Genomic DNA, 18,823 nt, shown 5'->3' on the forward strand with positions numbered 1-18,823 from the left:
TAAAAAGATAAGTCTTGAGATTAGCCTTAAAAACTGCCTCTGACGATGAAAGCCTGATCTGGAGTAGTAGTTTATTCCAAAGCCTTGGTGCCGCCACGGAAAAAAGTTTTCCAACATTGAAAATGTTAAAAAATTCGAAAAGAATTCAAACATTGATCAAGAAGAAATCACCTTTAGAGCACAGATACGCCCATACCAACCCTGCGTGCGTGCTCGTGAATAATGTTATGTGTAATGGCTCTCATTTACTCGTTGGCATACCTGTTTTTATGAAAATATTAGAACATGCGACGTTACTTTCAATTCCCAAGAAGATCAAATCTCCATTTTTCCTTCATGTAGTCTGTGTGAGACTCGTTCAGTAGAAATGATCGCAAAATCAGACCGGCGCGAAAAGCGGCAGCCTAAAAGAGGTAAACTTGCCGTCTTTTGTTAACTTTCGCTGTCGTTTTCGCTCGGCTTATTTGTCTTATTTGATCGCTGACTATGAGCCTGATCCAGGCTTTCCAAGAATCACTAGTTGAATGCCGGGATATTCGTGAATTGATTTATGAGGTTATATATTCCAGAGGAATGCAGAGGAACTTCAGTGATGATTATTTACTAGATAATCACTAAGAGGATGACTCACTGGAATTAGTTTTAAAATGATCAAGCACTCAACCCTCTATAGTGAATTTCTTTTTCGAGAAAACCTGATTAAAATACCAGCCAATCAAAGGACTTTAGACTAAAGAATCTGCTATGTTCCGAAACTTCACGTTTTATTTTATAAAATCAACTTAATCTCCCGCTCTCTCTCACCGTTCTCTGTCTTTTGCTCTGGTCTCTCTCATTTTAAATATATAATATGATCCTATTGTTCAATCATCTGTCACTTATCGCAAAAAGTCAACCGGAAATCAATTAACGCTGAATAATCTCTCACACACTCCCCTGTTTTTCTCAACGGAGAAAAACACTAGAATGGCGCGCTCGATAAAATTTGAAATTCAATGAACGAAACAGAAAGTTATGCCCCATTCACACCAAAGCTTAAACATGTTTAAAAGTTGTTTTGTTAAACACAGTTTAATTTTTTTTTTCTTCATAGAAACTATTTAACCGAATATTTTTGACTTGAATGTAGCACATTGGAAATACAAGTTAGCTAGTACTTGAATCCAATGGAAAATCAAGTTTTTCAGTTCTCTGTTTATAATTTTCATTCAATGAAAACCAGTTTAACAAAACATGTTTTGCTGGTGTGAATGGGGTATTAGTCCAGTATATCAGTTCAGTGTTCCTAAATATCTCTAATCGGCATCAATGTTCGCATCTTGAATGCGATAACGAGCGGCTACCGCTGCATCCCTCCTGGGCCTGAATGTCGGGGCTAAGGGGTTGAGCTGCAGAGGAGCCTGTACATTCTCCCGATCGCAGGACAGCTACAGTGGGTAAAGGTGTTGTACCGCCCGTTCAAGTGTTCCTTTCCCCGCTCGAAGTTTGGCAGCTCGAACGATTCCGTCTCGTCCCGAAATCAGATCTTCCACGATTCCAATTTTCCATTTATTGCGATTTCGTTCCTCGTCCTTGATGATGACTACCTCTCCTTTGGCCAAGGGCGTGGTTTGACCCTTGTGTTTCATCCGGTGTCGTTCTCTCAACCCTCGTAAATATTCGGTAGTCCACCTGGTCCACAAAGCCTGCTTGCACCTTCGCAAATATTTAGCTCTTCTACGCAGATCAAATTCTCTTAGATGGTGTGGTTCCAGTTCTGGTAGCTGGTTTGATCGAAGAAATAGCAGTGAGTTAGGGGTAAGCACGGGTAACTGTATGTCGTCTTCGATGTAACATAAAGGGCGATTATTCAAAGCAATCTCCACATCCAGTACCACTTCACACAGCTCTGTCCAGGTCAACATTCCGCATCCGATAGTCTTGTTTAAAGCTGTTTTTACCAGTGAGATGAGGCGCTCGAACTGTCCTCCCCACCAAGCGGCGCGGCTGAGGTTGAATTGCCACTTGATGTTCTCATGTGCTAAGTAATCTTGTGTCTTCTCGTCACGCATAACTTGTTTGAGCCACTTCTCGGCGCCAACAAAGGTTTTGCCATTGTCGGAATATATCTTCTTCGGACGCCCACGGCGCGCGATGAGCCGTTTTAGACTTCTTAGGAATTCACTGGTTGCCAGGTTTGGTAGTACTTCCAGGAATAATCCTCGGATAAGACTGCACGCGTACAATGCAAGATAGGCCTTTCCTTCTGTTTTGGCTTGTTAGTCACTTGGTAAGGGCCTATCCCATGCGATCTTCGTGTCGCAGGCATCTCTGTAGAGCATTTTTCCAGAGAGGGTCACGGGTGAAGCCAGACCGAGTGGATCGTAGATTTTTGCGACTTTTCCAAGAATACCTCTTTTTGTCGGCTCAGCGGTTGAAATCGGGAAGCTGACTTGAATTTCGTCCTTTCCTTTGTCCCAGGGGACTCCTAGCAGTTTTGATTCGCCCTTTCTGGTTCCCAGTTGTTGTTTGGCGTAACTCTGACTTTCTTCATCTACAGTCGCAGTTTCAGCTTCTAGTTCCCGATCGTTGGAATGCCACTTGTGCAGCTTGAAGGTCGCCTCACCAAAGATGGTCGTGGCTGTCATCTTGATTTCTAACGCTCGTTCTGTTGTCTCCCCACCACTGATTAAATCATCCACGTACATACTGCGCTCTATCTCCTCTACTAATTCCGGGTTCACCATTTTGTATCGCTGTAGATGTTCTTTGATAACTGCGGCCAAGAGGAATGGAGACGGTGCCAAACCAAAAAGTACTCGAGTGAATCGCAAGGTATCTACTTGTTTGCTTGCCAGATCCTTTATCCAATGAAAGCGTAAGGCATCTCGGTCTTCTCTTCGGACGCGAATTTGCAAAAATGCTTGTTTTAAGTCGCCAGCTATTGCCACGGGATAGAATCTATTTCGTACCAGCACGTTCCAAAGCTGGTTCTGTAGTGGAGGGCCGATTTCGAGGCACTCGTTGAGTGAGGGGACACTTGCTTTAGCTCTTGCAGAAGCATCATAAACAATGCGTATCTTTTTAGATTCTGCATTCTCGCGCACGACCGCTTTATGAGGAATGTAGAACTCTTTTCCGTCCTTGACCACCTCGTCAGCGTGTTCTACGATCCCTTGGCTCAGTTGAGTCTGGATAATGTCGTTGTACCTCTCCAGCTCGCCTAGTATCTCTAACTTCCGCACGAGATTTTTGAGACGTTTTAAACTTCCAGTGTGATTGTTCGGTAGGGGGGGGTGATTTCCTTTCCAGGGCAAGTTCGTCTCGTACCAGCCTTCTGAACTCCTAGTTAGTTGCTCTTTGAATTCTTCGTAAACGATTTCCTGGTCTCCACTTGGATTGTCCTTCAACCCCAAGACGTCTAACTTGCACAATTCTTCGTAATCAATTGCGGAGGTCTGCGTTAACAACATGTTGCTGAGATCCAACTCTGTTCCAGGTGACAAGATCGTCCAGCCGAACTTCGTGTATTCTGCTACTGGTTCTCCCGAGCGCCCAACTCTTGGTCTTGCCCCTGTTTTGATCTTAGCGTACTCGTTTGTTCCAAGGATCAGATGAACAGGCAACATCGCTTTCTCGTCGTTATCATTTGTGGTTACGCCCTTCAAGTGAGAAAACTGAGCTACGATTTCTGCGCATTTTGGGTTTTCCAATGTCAACAACTCATTGCGGTCGACTTTGTTTACTTCGGCTTCTAAGGTGAATTTACCATCGACGCTTCGAATTTGTAGGCCATAGATGTCTATCGCTTTGTTTGAAGTACCAAACATCATTTCAATACGCTTGAATTGTTGACGGATAGGGCGCAAATGTAAACAGTTCAGAAGCGTTGATGAAGCGTAGGAACTTCCGGCTCCTGTATCCAACAATGCTCGGCATTTAACACCGTTCACGTCAACTGTTACCATAGGATACACCACTCCTTTCCTTTCTGCGCTTGTTGTGGTCATCAGTTGGTCTCGGGATGTATGTTTGTCACAGATCGACGTATGATGTCTTCGACTGCAGATCTGGCAGCCAGAACGGCTTTTGCACTCAGAAGCACGGTGTCGACTTCCGGTGCAGTTAAAACAAAGCTGTTTCAGTCCTAATTGTTTCCTGCGGTCTCCAACTGTCACAAACTTGTCGCAATTCACAGTAGACGCACCCTCTTTGTGTTGGCGTAGTTTCGTTTGCGTGAAATGTTTTCTCGCGATCGCGGAATTTAGCACCTTGCTTTCCCGCATTATCCGCGCCACTCCCAATGGGGTTGATTTCCTTCCAACTTTTCAAAGCTTTTATCGACTGTGGGAAGTCCCAGTCCTGCCAGTCCACTTGTCCTCTCACTAGGTCTGCTTTTACACCCTTTAGTTTGTCGAGCACACTCCTTACATTTTCAGTGACGTCTTTCAATTTGCCCAGTGTCTCCAAAGATTGCACATTGTACACGAGCTTCTTGTAAAATTCGTGGATAGGCGCAGGTTGTGTGCCTGTAATGACAGGCAAATTCGCGATGTTCTGGACGTACGCATTCACGATCTCGCTCGTTTTCCCATATTCGCCGATGAGGATATTCTTTGCCCTTTCGTAGCCCTCTGTTGTGAAAGGCAGTCCGTCTATCTCCGCTCGAACCTTTGGATCTACCAGCTCTTTTAGGTATGCAAACTTGGTCACAGATGCAAGGTTTGCTTTATCAATTTCAGCTTGAAATTTGTTCCAGAACGGCAGCCATGCTTCATACGTCCCATTAAACTTTGTGATCTGTAGTTTCGGTAGCTTTGTTGTCCTTTGTTCAATCTGATTGGCCTTCTCAACAGGTTGCTGTTTTGCCTTGGTCTCTTCCAGTTGGCGTTCGAATTCTAGCTTCATCTCCATTTGCTCTCTTTCGAATTTAAGCTCCTCTTCACGAGCACGGGCTTTCCTTTCTTCTTCGTCCTTGTGCTTTCGATGTTCGATCTCTCCATTCGTCTCCACGAGCCATTTTTCTAGTCGCGAAACTTCTTCGTCAGCTTCGGCGATCGGTTCTTCAATGCTGCTGCTCCAACTTCCAACGTCTTCTGCACTTTTCCCGGCCTTGAACATGGTCTGTTCAACCTTTAGTTTAAGCGCGTCTACTTCTTTTACTAATGCTTGTAGGTTGTCGCGATGTCGCGCGACCGCTCCTATGTTTCCCTTTTCCACAATGCCACGTGTTTTTCCATTAGTGTACAGCAACATCTGCAATTTAGCCTCTGCTTCTTTGGTTAGTTCCTCCATGCTTCGCGCGTCCCGTCGGAGGTGCCACTGTGTCGGAAATGAGACTAAAGAATCTGCTATGTTCCGAAACTTCACGTTTTATTTTATAAAATCAACTTAATCTCCCGCTCTCTCTCACCGTTCTCTGTCTTTTGCTCTGGTCTCTCTCATTTTAAATATATAATATGATCCTATTGTTCAATCATCTGTCACTTATCGCAAAAAGTCAACCGGAAATCAATTAACGCTGAATAATCTCTCACAAAGCGTATTAACTAAAATAGTGATTGCCTTTATCCAAGAAAACCTGATTGAAATACCAGCCAATCAGCGTTATGACATATATTGCAGCCAGCTGAGGCCTTTTTCCAAGAAATTGCGGTTGAAATACTGGCCAATCACTGGAAAGAATAACACTTTTCATTTTTCATGTTCAATTACATCAGTAGTGATCATAGTGGGACGTACAAAACCAAAATACAGTGTACTTATTGATTCAGTGGTAGGGTCGGACAGGAACTAATATTTGGCTCGCGTCAAGCGTGTCATGGTCAAGATACCCTTCACTTAAATCTTTGGATGCTAGCGGCGGGTTCTACGGTACATATTTTCCTACAGGCCGTAATCTGTTTCTTCGTCTGTTAAAGCGCCAGAGTCTCGCATGAGAAGATAAGTCATGACGCTGCGCGCTCAAGAAGAGAGATGTCATAATTTTCTCAGAGAAACTGAAACTTACTTATATTCACCGTAATTGCATGCATAGTATAAACGTGCTTTCCGCTGAACGGATGCTTTATATCTCTGCTGTAAAATTGCTTTCTTCAAACCTTTATGTTTTATACAATAGATTTCAACTTCATTAGTTACGATTGTAAAGCAAACTGATGGTTTCCACAATCAAGTGATCATAACCTAAAATCAATCAATATGTTTTCAGCCAAATACTTCAGATAGGTAAGCTCATTACTTGATGATAAACTGCTAGCACAACATTTTCAAATGTTTCCAGAACGTTTTAGTCGAAGGTTTACCAATCCTTTCTTGTTTGTTGTTGTTTTTTTAAGAAACCCGCCACCTTTAAAAACCCTCTAATTGATGGCGCAAGCCCGCGACGCATGACCATTAGTCAAGAGCGCGTTTTTTTGTTTTTGTTTTTTTTCACTTGATAAGATGAACAAACGAAACAGCTAGATCAAAAGTCACTTGGATAACAGTTGACTTTCTCAGTGTGACAGTCACACAGTCCGTTTTCGAAAAACTGTACAGGTCAAACTTATTTGACAAGTTTTACCGAATGTGATCCGTTAATGTGCTCCAGTTGTACTTATCCACGCCTCTTCTTCACTTCTTTTTGCGTTAAGTCGATATTTTGAATTCTAACACTTTCAGCTCGTTTAAAGAAGTTTCCAGGCGTAATCGACTCAGCCCGTTTTTGTAATTCCCGTATGGGTTCCTGTTTGTAGTGACTCATTATGAATCCAGATTAGCGAATCATTTGATTAACTTGTGTTACTAAAAGTAATGTTTCCCTAATAACAGGAGAGGATGGCAATGGAAACCAAACGACAGACGGAAGCCATGATACCTTTCATGTACATCGCCATAGTAGTTGCCCTGTTCCTATTCCACTCAGGTCGCATTCAGAAAGCCATTGAGATATGGAACGAATGTTTGATTTTGTTAAATAAAACCGATCAAAACAGCAAAGGCCAATTTACCTCACCACTGCTACTAATTTACAAGGCCACTTATATTGCTCTTTTCAGCGCTTATCGTAGTATCTCTGACTACATCAGTGCGGAAAGATACGGCATGAAACTGCTTGTCTTACTCAGCGAGACTGGTGACTTAGAAACAGAAGGAGATATAAGCATGGCTCTAGCAGAGGTAATTGAGATTCAAAACAGGTTTACAGATGCCAAAAAACTTTATGAAAAAGCGGTTAAAATAAAGAGTCAAACTGGTGAAAAAGATGGAGAAGCAAGCGCCTGCACAAGATTCGGAAATATGTTTCATAAACTTGGCGAAAACCGAAAAGCGAAGGAGTATGTTCAGAGGGCCCTTGCCATAAGTACCGAAATTGGCGACAAAAGAGGAGAAGCATCCTGTTACGGAAAACTAGGAGCGTTGCTTCATTCGCTCGGGGAATGCAACAAGGCTAAAGAGTATCTCCAAAAAGCGCTTGTCATCAAAACTGAGATTGGCGACAGAGAAGGAAGAGCAGCCGACTACGGAATCCTAGGTACTGTGTTTCATTCGCTCGGGCAATACGAAAAAGCTAAAGAGTATCATGAAAAAGCGCTCGTCATCAAAACTGAGATTAGCGACAGAAAAGGAGAGGCATCATGCTACGGAAACCTAGGTACTGTGTTTAATTCTCTCGGGCAATACGACAAGGCTAAAGACTATCTCCAAAAAGCGCTTGTCATCAAAACTGAGATTGGCGACAGAGAAGGACAAGCAGCCAACTACGGAATCCTAGGTATTGTGTTTCATTCGCTCGGGCAATACGACAAGGCCAAAAAGTATCATCAAAAAGCGCTCGTCATCAAAACTGAGATTGGCGACAGAAAAGGAGAGGCATCATGCTACGGAAACCTAGGTACTGTGTTTTATTCGCTCGGGCAATACGACAAGGCTAAAGAGTATCTCCAAAGGGCGCTTGTCATCAAAACTGAGACTGGCGACAGAAAAGGAGAGGCATCATGCTACGGAAACCTAGGTGCTGTGTTTCATTCGCTCGGGCAATACGACAAGGCTAAAGAGTATCTCCAAAAAGCGCTTGTCATCAAAACTGAGATTGGCGACAGAAAAGGACAAGCAGCCGACTACGGAATCCTAGGTCTTATGTTTCATTCGCTTGGGCAATACGACAAGGCTAAAGAGTATCATCAAAAAGTGCTCGTCATCAAAACTGAGCTTGGCGACAGAAAAGGAGAGGCATCATGCTACGGAAACCTAGGTGCTGTGTTTCATTCGCTCGGGCAATACGACAAGGCTAAAGGGTATCTGCAAAAAGCGCTTGTCATCAAAACTGAGATTGGCGACAGAAAAGGACAAGCAGCCGACTACGGAATCCTAGGTCTTGTGTTTCATTCGCTTGGGCAATACGACAAGGCTAAAGTGTATCATCAAAAAGCGCTTGTCATCAAAACTGAGATTGGCGACAGAAAAGGAGAGTCATCATGCTACGGAAACCTAGGTGCTGTGTTTCATTCGCTCGGGCAATACGACAAGGCTAAAGAGTATCTCCAAAAAGCGCTTGTCATCAAAACTGAGATTGGCGACAGAAAAGGACAAGCAGCCGACTACGAAATCCTAGGTCTTATGCTTCATTCGCTTGGGCAATACGACAAGGCTAAAGAGTATCATCAAAAAGTGCTCGTCATCAAAACTGAGCTTGGCGACAGAAAAGGAGAGGCATCATGCTACGGAAACCTAGGTGCTGTGTTTCATTCCCTCGGGCAATACGACAAGGCTAAAGAGTATCTGCAAAAAGCGCTTGTCATCAAAACTGAGATTGGCGACAGAAAAGGACAAGCAGCCGACTACGGAATCCTAGGTCTTGTGTTTCATTCGCTTGGGCAATACGACAAGGCTAAAGTGTATCATCAAAAAGCGCTTGTCATCAAAACTGAGATTGGCGACAGAAAAGGAAAGGCATCATGCTACGGAAACCTAGGTACTGTGTTTAAGTCGCTCGGGCAATACGACAAGGCTAAAGAGTATCATCAAAAAGCGCTTGTCATCAAAACTGAGATTGGCGACAGAAAAGGAGAGGCATCATGCTACGGAAACCTAGGTGCTGTGTTTCATTCGCTCGGGCAATACGACAAGGCTAAAGAGTATCTGCAAAAAGCGCTTGTCATCAAAACTGAGATTGGCGACAGAAAAGGACAAGCAGCCGACTACGGAATCCTAGGTCTTGTGTTTCATTCGCTTGGGCAATACGACAAGGCTAAAGTGTATCATCAAAAAGCGCTTGTCATCAAAACTGAGATTGGCGACAGAAAAGGAAAGGCATCATGCTACGGAAACCTAGGTACTGTGTTTAAATCGCTCGGGCAATACGACAAGGCTAAAGAGTATCATCAAAAAGCGCTTGTCATCAAAACTGAGATTGGCGACAGAAAAGGAGAGGCATCATGCTACGGAAACCTAGGTGCTGTGTTTCATTCGCTCGGGCAATACGACAAGGCTAAAGAGTATCTGCAAAAAGCGCTTGTCATCAAAACTGAGATTGGCGACAGAAAAGGACAAGCAGCCGACTACGGAATCCTAGGTCTTGTGTTTCATTCGCTTGGGCAATACGACAAGGCTAAAGTGTATCATCAAAAAGCGCTTGTCATCAAAACTGAGATTGGCGACAGAAAAGGAAAGGCATCATGCTACGGAAACCTAGGTACTGTGTTTAAATCGCTCGGGCAATACGACAAGGCTAAAGAGTATCATCAAAAAGCGCTGGTCATCAAAACTGAGATTGGCGACAGAAAAGGAGAGGCATCATGCTACGGAAACCTAGGTGCTGTGTTTCATTTGCTCGGGCAATACGACAAGGCTAAAGAGTATCTCCAAAAAGCGCTTGTTATCCAAACTGAGATTGGCGACAGAAAAGGACAAGCAGCCGACTACGGAATCCTAGGTCTTGTGTTTCATTCGCTTGGGCAATACGACAAGGCTAAAGAGGATCATCAAAAAGCGCTGGTCATTAAAACTGAGATCGGCGACAGAAAAGGAGAGGCATCATCCTACGGAAACCTAGGTGCTGTGTTTCATTCGCTCGGGCAATACGACAAGGCTAAAGAGTATCTCCAAAAAGCGCTTGTCATCAAAACTGAGATTGGCGACAGAAAAGGACAAGCAGCCGACTACGGAATCCTAGGTCTTGTGTCTCATTCGCTTGGGCAATACGACAAGGCTAAAGAGTATCATCAAAAAGCGCTCGTCATCAAAACTGAGATTGGCGACAGAAAAGGAGAGGCATCATGCTACGGAAACCTAGGTACTGTGTTTAAGTCGCTCGGGCAATACGACAAGGCTAAAGAGTATCTCCAAAAAGCGCTTGTCATCAAAACTGAGATTGGCGACAGAAAAGGAGAGGCATCATGCTACGGAATCATAGGTGCTGTGTTTAAGTCGCTCGGGCAATACGACATGGCTAAAGAGTATCTCCAAAAAACGCTTGTCATCAAAACTAAGACTGGCGACGGAGAAGGAGAAGCAGCCGACTACGGAAACCTAGGTACTGTGTTTCATTCGCTCGGGCAATACGACAAGGGTAAAGAGTATCATCAAAAAGCGCTTGTCATCAGAACTGAGATTAGCGATAAGCAAAGGGAGGCAGCAGATCTTGCAAATCTAGGAATTATGTCCAGAACTGTTGGAAATTATGAAGTTTCGGAAGTATGCTTGGAGAAAGCTTTATCCATATCCACAGATATTGGAGATAGAAGAGGAGCGTTCCAAATTCTTCAAGAGTACGCCGTATTGTATCTTTTTCAAAATAAAGTCAAAGACTCCCTTTCGTGTCTTCAACTTTGCATTGAAAAGTACGAGGAGCTGAGATCTTTCCTGGGCGCCAATGATCAGTTCAAAACATCATTTCTGGAGCACTCAGGAATATTTCCTTACAAGCTGCTTTGTACTCTGCTTTGTGGCACCGGAAAAACTCGTGATGCTCTTTATGTTGAGGAGTTGGGTCGAGCTAGAGGCCTATCAGACTTGATAAAGAAGTACTCGGTTGAAACGCACATCTCTGCTAATCCACAATCTTGGTTTGGCATTGAAAACATTTTTAGAAATAAAAATAACTGTACTTGTTTGTACATTTCTTATTTTCACGATCATCTGCATTTATGGATCTTGAAAACGGATGGAGTCCTTCACTATAGAAGGATATCACCAGAAGAGATTCTAGTTCAAGCTGGGTTGCCCAAAGACTTGTCTCTGAGTGAATTTTTGGCTGATAATTTCCGGAGTCTTGGTATTTTGCCCATTGAAGATTGTGAAGATCGGTCTTTAAATATGGTTGAATTGAAACCTCTCTCCCCCGAACAAAAGAGCTCAGCAAGGTTGCGACTCGTGGAGGAGGGTGAGGACGAGAAAGTCATTTCAAGTCTATATTTGTGTTACAAATTGTTTATTGCCCCCGTTTATAATTTGCTTGAGGAGCCTGAAGTGATTATTGTTCCTGACCGCAATTTGTACAAAGTTCCCTTTGCTGCCCTGAGTGAAAAGGAGGGAGCCGAATACTTGTCGGAGACTCATAGGATCCGTGTCATTCCTTCTTTGACGACACTCAAGATCATTCAAGATAGTCCAGAAGACTATCACAGCAACACTGGTGCCTTGATAATAGGCAATCCCAAGGTTGATGGGCTGCTGCCATTGCCAGGTGCAAGAAAGGAAGCGGAGATGGTCGGACGACTGGTGGGTGTTCCGCCCCTGATTGAAGAGGAAGCAACGAAGCAGGCGGTGCTTGAGCGGATAAGTTCAGTGAGTCTGATACATTTTGCTGCCCATGGTAACGCCGAAAGGGGAGAAATTGCCCTTTCCCCCATTCCTTTTGCCAACAGTGGAAACGCTATCTTACCACAGGAAGCTTACATGTTGACGATGGCTGATGTCTCACGAGTGAAAGTCAGAGCCAAACTGGTGGTACTTAGCTGCTGTCACAGTGGAAGTGGAGAGATAAAAGCCGAGGGAGTTATAGGAATTGCCCGTGCGTTCTTAGGATCCGGTGCTCGCTCGGTGTTGGTTGCGCTGTGGGCCATTTCAGACTCAGCAACAGAGAAGCTGATGAGTCGGTTCTACGAACACCTTGTTGAAGGAGAAAGTGCCAGTGAATCCCTTCATCAGGCCATGAAGTGGATGAGAAAAAACGGCTTGACCAATGTGTCTGAGTGGGCTTCGTTTACGCTGATTGGAGATGATGTTAAGCTCGAGTTCACAAACAGAGGTTAGACTCGGCGAGAACAAGTATTTCATAAATTAAAGTTAAATTAGATTTGAAGCTGGCTATGACTTACTGGTCGCTGACTGTTGGCGGGGATCCTTTGTTACCTTGAACATCAAGGCTAGTTTAATATATACCTATATATATATTTTTTTCTTTCGAAAAGTTACTATAGACGCTCTCTGCCAATCAGATACAAGTGTTTTCCATATACATTTTACATATTGTGCTTGGTATAATTGTATTTGCTTTATATCCTAAATATTAATCGAGTTAATAATAAATTGTTGTTTTTCGCTTTTTCACAGGAAAACAGACCCTGACAAAGTAAATAATGAGAGTTACTTGAAGGAAACAGAGCTAAAAGACTTTTAGATGGATAAATTAAATAGAAATAAGTAGAGAAAATACTCTATCCGTTATTTCATTGACGTTGAAAAAAAATGAGCTATCCCAAATTAGGGTACGGAAGGCTTTTAAATAAAGCGAAATCAGTAAAGTCGTTAGGTGTAAAACGAACCACTGAAATCTGGTTTGATTTTTTTAAAGGCTTTTGTAAGATTTAATTGACAAAACATGTAATTTCTGACGTTTGAGGGACATGAGAACGAATTAGTCAGAAATTAATATTCTGACAGCACGTTGAATAGGTTCGCATGGCAACACGGTAGTTTCGGATTATTTAAGCGTTTCGCGGGAAAATTAAGTCATTCTACGTCGGTCAGTCTTAGGTTTGACTACTTTCTTTTTTTTTTTTTTTTTTTTTAGTGTAATTTTGTTTACAACTCTCTGTAAAATATCACTGCTTTCATTGAAAATTCTGTGTGATTAGTAGTGTGACTAGGTTTATTTTAGTTACCCTTTCCTCGGGGTATAGTGCTGCTGCATTAGATGAGAAATACGTTTCTACATATTTTTTGGCCACTTCTAAAGAGTGGTTTTTTAGTGGTTTTTCGTATCTGGCGTAGCACAGCCTATTTTTGTATAACCCTTCAGTTTCAGTGAATACTTGCAGTACATTGAAGATTGTAGTAGGATGTGTAGACTACAAAATTGGGTGACTCTTCCTAAATAAACTTTCACATTGAATATCTCGACTGAAAGTGGTCAGAATCTTAAATATTTGAGGAATGATTTTGATGAAGCATCTCAAAAAGAATCCTTGCCAACTTTAGATCTCTGATGCTAGGACTATCCTTCCTGTCATTCCACAGCTTGAAATTTTTCGTGTGCCCCGTGGCTTTAGGCCCTCCATGTGAAGGAACGCGAGATACCATTGATGGTTTTAGTTACAAACAAAATTTCTCAAGAAAATTGCTAGAAACCGTTACACAACTACCCAGAATAAATCACTGATGATTTCAGAACCCCTCCACGACAATTTAGAGCTCAAAATATATTTGAGAGTCTGTCCAAGAGAGGACCGGGCAGGCGTGATACATACCATCTCACCGATTGCTTTCAAACTTTCACAGTTTATTTAAGATCATTAAGTTATTCGAGAATCCTGAGTAGTTCGGGCTCCCAGTTAATTATCCCTGGAGTATTAGAGCCCCCACATCAAATCCCTGGGCTAAAAGGCTGAAATTAGCTCGAAAAATGCACTTCTTAAAAATATCTCTCACGCTAATAGAATGGCATGGATTTTAATCTTATTTTGTCCAATAGTTGTTTGAACCTTAACAAAATTAATTCCTAAAACTGGGGTAATTTGCTTTCGTTTTTGCTGATTTAGAGTAGGTAACCATTAACCGGAACTATTCAAAAAGATAAAAAAAGTAGGGATTTTAAAATCTATATATCTCTAACGTGCAAGATTGTCTATCGACAAACATATGATCATAGAAATTACCTATTATAACACTAAGTTTGTAGGCAAAAAAATTTTGGGGCTCTATAAGAGATGCGTGATCACAGCCCTTTGAAGTACGTGACCGCTGACGTTAATTTATGCAATTTTTGCCATAAACTTGATGTTTATTCAGTCAATTTCATGGTGGCATTTCAGATTTTGTCTCCACCGAGTACCTAGCGCTGCGCGATGCTTTGGACAAACGGTTTCATCAGCCTCGTCCTGATCGAATAATCCTCTGGCCAAAATAAGTTCCTTTTCTGACCGAACATATGTCTGAGGCACCTTCAGCTGTCGCAGGTGAGATTTTACATCTTTCTCACAGGAAAACAAAGTAAAAATTTCATTTCCACCTGGATACTTCGCTGATACATCGCACTTTATGTCGGAATATGATACAAACGAACATGACAATTGGAACATGACAATTAAGCCCCTTTTCTTAATAGCCTAAACAAGTTTAATTTAAAATACGTAAGTCGAACTTCTCCGGTAAAAGAATCAGTGCAAACTGAGACTACATAGGAGGGGACTACACGCCTTCATTAGTCTTTATTTACTTCTCGTTACAATAATGTTTACACAATTCTTATCAAAAGATCTCTTACTTGATGAAAGAAAAACTTAATTCAGTGTGTGATATACATTTACTTAAAAAAGTGCGAGAGGTGTCCCAGGATCAATTGTCACGCGATTGCACGTTTATTTACGTGACCTCTTCCGTTTCCCGTGTAAGAAATTTTTTTCCCATTTTCAGCGCCTTCATGGGTTTTTTTCAAACATGAACATAAACTTAATAGGTGTTTAACCCTTTATCACTTGTGGCTGACTTGTATCTATTTTCTCCTTGCCATATCCCCCCTGAATCGAACATTAAAGTCAGGAGAATAAAGAAATGATCACCAACTAAAGAAGCTCTTGGTTGTTGGACAAATTCTCCTTGTCAGTACCTTAGGAAATGTTTAGAGATTAGTATAGAGAATATGCATACTGATGTTAGAGTGTAAAGGCTTAAGGTAATGAAACATACTCAAACGCTTTTAGAAATGCTCCTGTAGACCGTGCATGAAAACGAGGCTACTATATAAAACATCTTGTAACTTCGTTTATTACAGGAAAATAGCACCAAAATAGAACCAAAGATTTAAGACCCTCGTGTAAATCTATGTTCTCGTTGATGTCTTTTAAAAACGCTCATTTAGTAACTGGGCGTCACAAGAAATGTTTTGCTATTCTTCATAAACAGCATGGAAATTTATGTCAGCTCAAACTGGAAGTTTGGGTTAAATCTCATGGTTTTCAGGGGGAACGGTGGGGAAATCCGTTGTTGCCTATAGAGTATAAAGGGCAGCCTGTAGATAATTGACTGCCCATTAACTGCCAATGATGGAAGGGATAACTTAAAGGATATCAGAGAGCTTCTCGAGGGATCGGGTTAATTATCGTGACATAAGGAAACATCTTTACAACCTCACTTTTTCATGTGTTTTATTTTATGAATCTAACTTTTGTGTAACCAAATTGTTCACATTAGCCAATTGGAGTAAAAATGTTTGATTGCCATGCAGCACCAGTTAAAAAAAGTTAATATCTGTCCTTGACAGAGGTTCTCCATTCTCCTCAGCAAACATTCCATGGCCCTTCACTCTCACAATCCAAATGTTTGTTCAGATTGTTGCATCCTACTCCAAAACATTGCCCAAGTTGGTTTTTGTTGTGTATGTGCTACTAACTTATGGATGCATGCACTTTTTACTGCTGAACATTAACACCCTCCCATTTATTTTCTGATTTAATTTTTCAGTCATCAAGTGCATTCTTGTTGCTAGTCCCGGCTTTGTCAAGGTTAGTTGTAGAAAAGCACAAACTCTCTAAGTCCTCAAAGAGGCAGTGAAAGAGGAAAGTGGTACATATGATCATGATTTTGCTTTTTCCTATTATCATAATTTTAACTTTTCAAAGTAAACTTATGATTAGATAAGGAATCTGACTCTGATAGCAACTGTCTAAGAGGGATTTACTTTGTTATAAAGGACTCTTATCACAGCTTTATTTCTGTCCTTTTTGCGTCTGTTTCATGTGATTAATAAGATTTTCAGATGTAGTTGAAAATTAAAAAAAAATAAAACTTTAAGCTAATATTCAGAATTGTAAATCCCAACAGTTCAGCATACGGTGTGTATGGAAAATTTTCCCATAACTTATACCCTTCAGCTCCTCTTCAAGCACAGAAAAATACATTGCGACTCAGAAAGAAGAAAAAGGAAGGAGTCTTTCTTCATCTTCTAACTGATAGTGAGAACTAAAGTAATTAAGATGTCCTCATTTAATTATTTATGTATATTTTTTATTAGTAGTGTTGAGTAACCAACCTGGTGAAGTAGTTGTTTTAAATGATATTTGCAGGATCAGTTTTGTGATTATATGTTCCAACAAGCTGTAAAGAATGATTGGAAAGCAATCATTGATAACAAATCAAAATTCCTCTTGGTAAGTTTAGATTTAAAAATGTTGTAGATTTGTTATAACTTAATTATAACTTAATTGAACTTGGATAGTCTACAGGACGAAGGCCACATGTCTCCTTTTTTAGGCGGGATCAGCCATTCTTTGCGATCTCACGTAACGCTCCCCCAAGTGTTGCATGACATTCAACAGAGCGGCTGTGAAGGGGACTCGAGGCGAACGATACACGATAAAACTACTACAAAGAAGTTTTTAAGGGTGGGGGGGGGGGGGGGGAAGGCCTGATGAAACACTTGAAGTTCAAGACAGGGGATATATTATTAGAGGGGGGTTCAATTCAATAGAAAGGGTGGCTTAGTAAAGAGAGCGCTTAAGATAGAGGGCGCGGCTCACCAGAGCGTGCGCGACTTTTTTTCCTTTTCAGACTCACTCATCATCGGTCACAAACATTCGCTCAGAGGTGAGGATATAAAGAACTTTCCACGGATCTCGAAATTGATTTAAATGAAATCACATCTAACGCATTGCAGTCGAGAGGAAACGGCTTAATCCATGTGTTTGTTTGTTTTGTTTTGCATGATGTGTAGAAGTTCTGACGGATCCTACTGTCACTGCAAGACTTGCAGACACCAAGGTAAGTCAAAATTGTTTAGATTTATATCTTAAAAGGAAAAGTGTTGGTTGGTTGTTGTGATAAACTTTGGTTTTGGTTTAACGACACTCAATCCAAAAAGCATTCTAAATCACAGGTCTCGTCAACAGTTGCAGTGAAGGGAAATGTCTCGACTTAGTCGGTTATCCTCTGTTGATTTTTTTTTCTCACTTTAATTGTAATAGGCATCAGGCGAAGTAAAAGCTTTAGATAATTTCTTCACAATGTTGCAAACAGAACCCAATAGAGCTTATTATGGGTAGTTCGGTATCATGCAGAAAGAACAATATCAAATTAAGCGTCCAAAGCGATGCGGTTTGCATTAGTTTGTCTTCAACGCTCTTCGTGATTGGTCCGGAAAACTCGCGCCACTCATTCAACCAATCAAATTTAAGAGTAAAATCAATCGCGCTTGAGTCACCCACGTTTTCCCGCGCTTGAAGACGGTTACATGTTTTGGCGCTAAATCTTTCCTTTGCTCAAGTTGGCCGCTGTGATTACTTTGGTTTTGGTTTCATGACACTCAAGCGAGGAGCGTTTATTAGTACACTTGAAACTCGTTTAACCTACATCAGCATCTTCAAAGGAAATGCTTCCGATGGATGACTGTCGAATGTTTTTTTATTTTTCAGTAATATTTACTCACCCCGGGGAGAATATGGGAGACTTAATGAGAGAGACGAAGTGGGGGAGGGGGGGAGGGGTTAGTATTCTTAGCAGCTTCATGCCACACAAACTGAGATAAGCACTAGAAATGTGGGTTACTCGGCTCGAGGGCTGGGTTAACCAAAAAAAATCCATGTTTTGGTAAAATTGTTCAAATTGTTATCAGAGCATCTTTAATTTCTTTATTTAGCGTTACACATGTGGAGAAGGCCAATGAAGCTTTGGCAATCAAAACTCTTCTTGTCACAAATGAACTTTTCAGGTCAGAAATGAAAAATAACGATATTCTTGTACAGTTCGAAAAATGTAATATCTCAATTCAGCTTATTTTCATCTTGAAAGAACATGTTTTTCCGTTCTGCTTTGTAGTTGAAAATCGACCGCGTATCTAAATGAGAACTCTAGAATTGATTCACATTTTAACTAGTCCCTCAAAGTAAAAATAATGTATCAGCTTAAAAAGTGGTTAGTATTAGAAAATTGCAAAAGGAATTTCCCAGAGTGTGGTGATTCTTTCAATATGTTGCTAAGAAAAGAGGCAGTTTAGGCGCATCAGTTCTTTCAACCTGCGATTTACACTGCGTACGAAGTATTAACTTTCTGGCCCTTTGTCTTGTGAATATTAAAGTGCACAGACATACCAAATCAATAAACGTCAGTGTGTAGATTTTGGGGAGAGTTTGGTGGGTTTTTTTTTTTTTTAATTTTTGCAATGGCGATTCATACTGCTCAAATCATAAAAGGTTTGGTAAAAACCTCAAGACAACAATGTTTATGGTGAAATATTACAACTGTACTATTTCTCTTTCTTTTTTTCCTCGAATGTCTTTTTAGGTCGACAGATTTGCCAACTCGTAAAAGATATGTCAAGCTTGTTGAAAGTGTTAAAGAAAATGGCGGCGAAGTTGGGTTTGTTACGCGCTTCTAGTTACTAACGCGGTGGTTTCAAAGTTTAGCAGTATGACCTGAAAGAGTTTCA

At 41.4% G+C, this 18,823-nt stretch overlaps 3 protein-coding genes and 1 pseudogene across 3 annotated transcripts; 1 reads left to right on the forward strand and 3 right to left on the reverse strand.

Moving 5' to 3' along the window:
- Positions 1–1,295: 1,295 nt before the first annotated feature.
- On the reverse strand, positions 1,296–2,246 carry LOC131776057 (uncharacterized; annotated as a pseudogene).
- Positions 2,247–2,258: 12 nt separating this feature from the next.
- On the reverse strand, positions 2,259–3,687 carry LOC131776056 (uncharacterized). The gene has a single exon (XM_059092195.2). The coding sequence runs from the start codon at positions 3,606–3,608 to the stop codon at positions 2,259–2,261; it is 1,350 nt and encodes a 449-aa protein (XP_058948178.2). The 5' UTR covers positions 3,609–3,687.
- A 417-nt stretch (positions 3,688–4,104) lies between these two features.
- On the reverse strand, positions 4,105–5,274 carry LOC136279011 (uncharacterized). The gene has a single exon (XM_066162350.1). It carries the CDS (start codon positions 5,272–5,274, stop codon positions 4,105–4,107), a length of 1,170 nt encoding a protein of 389 aa, XP_066018447.1.
- A 1,569-nt stretch (positions 5,275–6,843) lies between these two features.
- Positions 6,844–12,580, forward strand: LOC136279164 (tetratricopeptide repeat protein 28-like). The gene is made up of 5 exons (XM_066162693.1): positions 6,844–7,194; positions 7,309–8,095; positions 8,696–9,221; positions 10,662–12,211; positions 12,517–12,580. Exons 1-5 carry the CDS (start codon positions 6,844–6,846, stop codon positions 12,537–12,539), a joined length of 3,237 nt encoding a protein of 1,078 aa, XP_066018790.1. The 3' UTR covers positions 12,540–12,580.
- The last annotated feature ends 6,243 nt before the right edge of the window (positions 12,581–18,823 follow it).

Source organism: Pocillopora verrucosa, chromosome 2, assembly GCF_036669915.1.
Source record: "Pocillopora verrucosa isolate sample1 chromosome 2, ASM3666991v2, whole genome shotgun sequence".
In the NCBI taxonomy this organism is placed as follows: Eukaryota; Metazoa; Cnidaria; class Anthozoa; order Scleractinia; family Pocilloporidae; genus Pocillopora; species Pocillopora verrucosa.

Coding starts and splice junctions, on each gene's coding strand:
- LOC131776056 (XM_059092195.2), bottom strand. CDS start 3,608: ATGTTGCCTGTTCATCTGATCCTTGGAACAAACGAGTACGCTAAGATC.
- LOC136279011 (XM_066162350.1), bottom strand. CDS start 5,274: ATGGAGGAACTAACCAAAGAAGCAGAGGCTAAATTGCAGATGTTGCTG.
- LOC136279164 (XM_066162693.1), top strand. CDS start 6,844: ATGTACATCGCCATAGTAGTTGCCCTGTTCCTATTCCACTCAGGTCGC. Junction 7,195..7,308: donor AAAAACTTTATGAAAAAGCG/GTTAAAATAAAG, acceptor GAGTATGTTCAG/AGGGCCCTTGCCATAAGTAC. Junction 12,212..12,516: donor GCTCGAGTTCACAAACAGAG/GTTAGACTCGGC, acceptor GCTTTTTCACAG/GAAAACAGACCCTGACAAAG.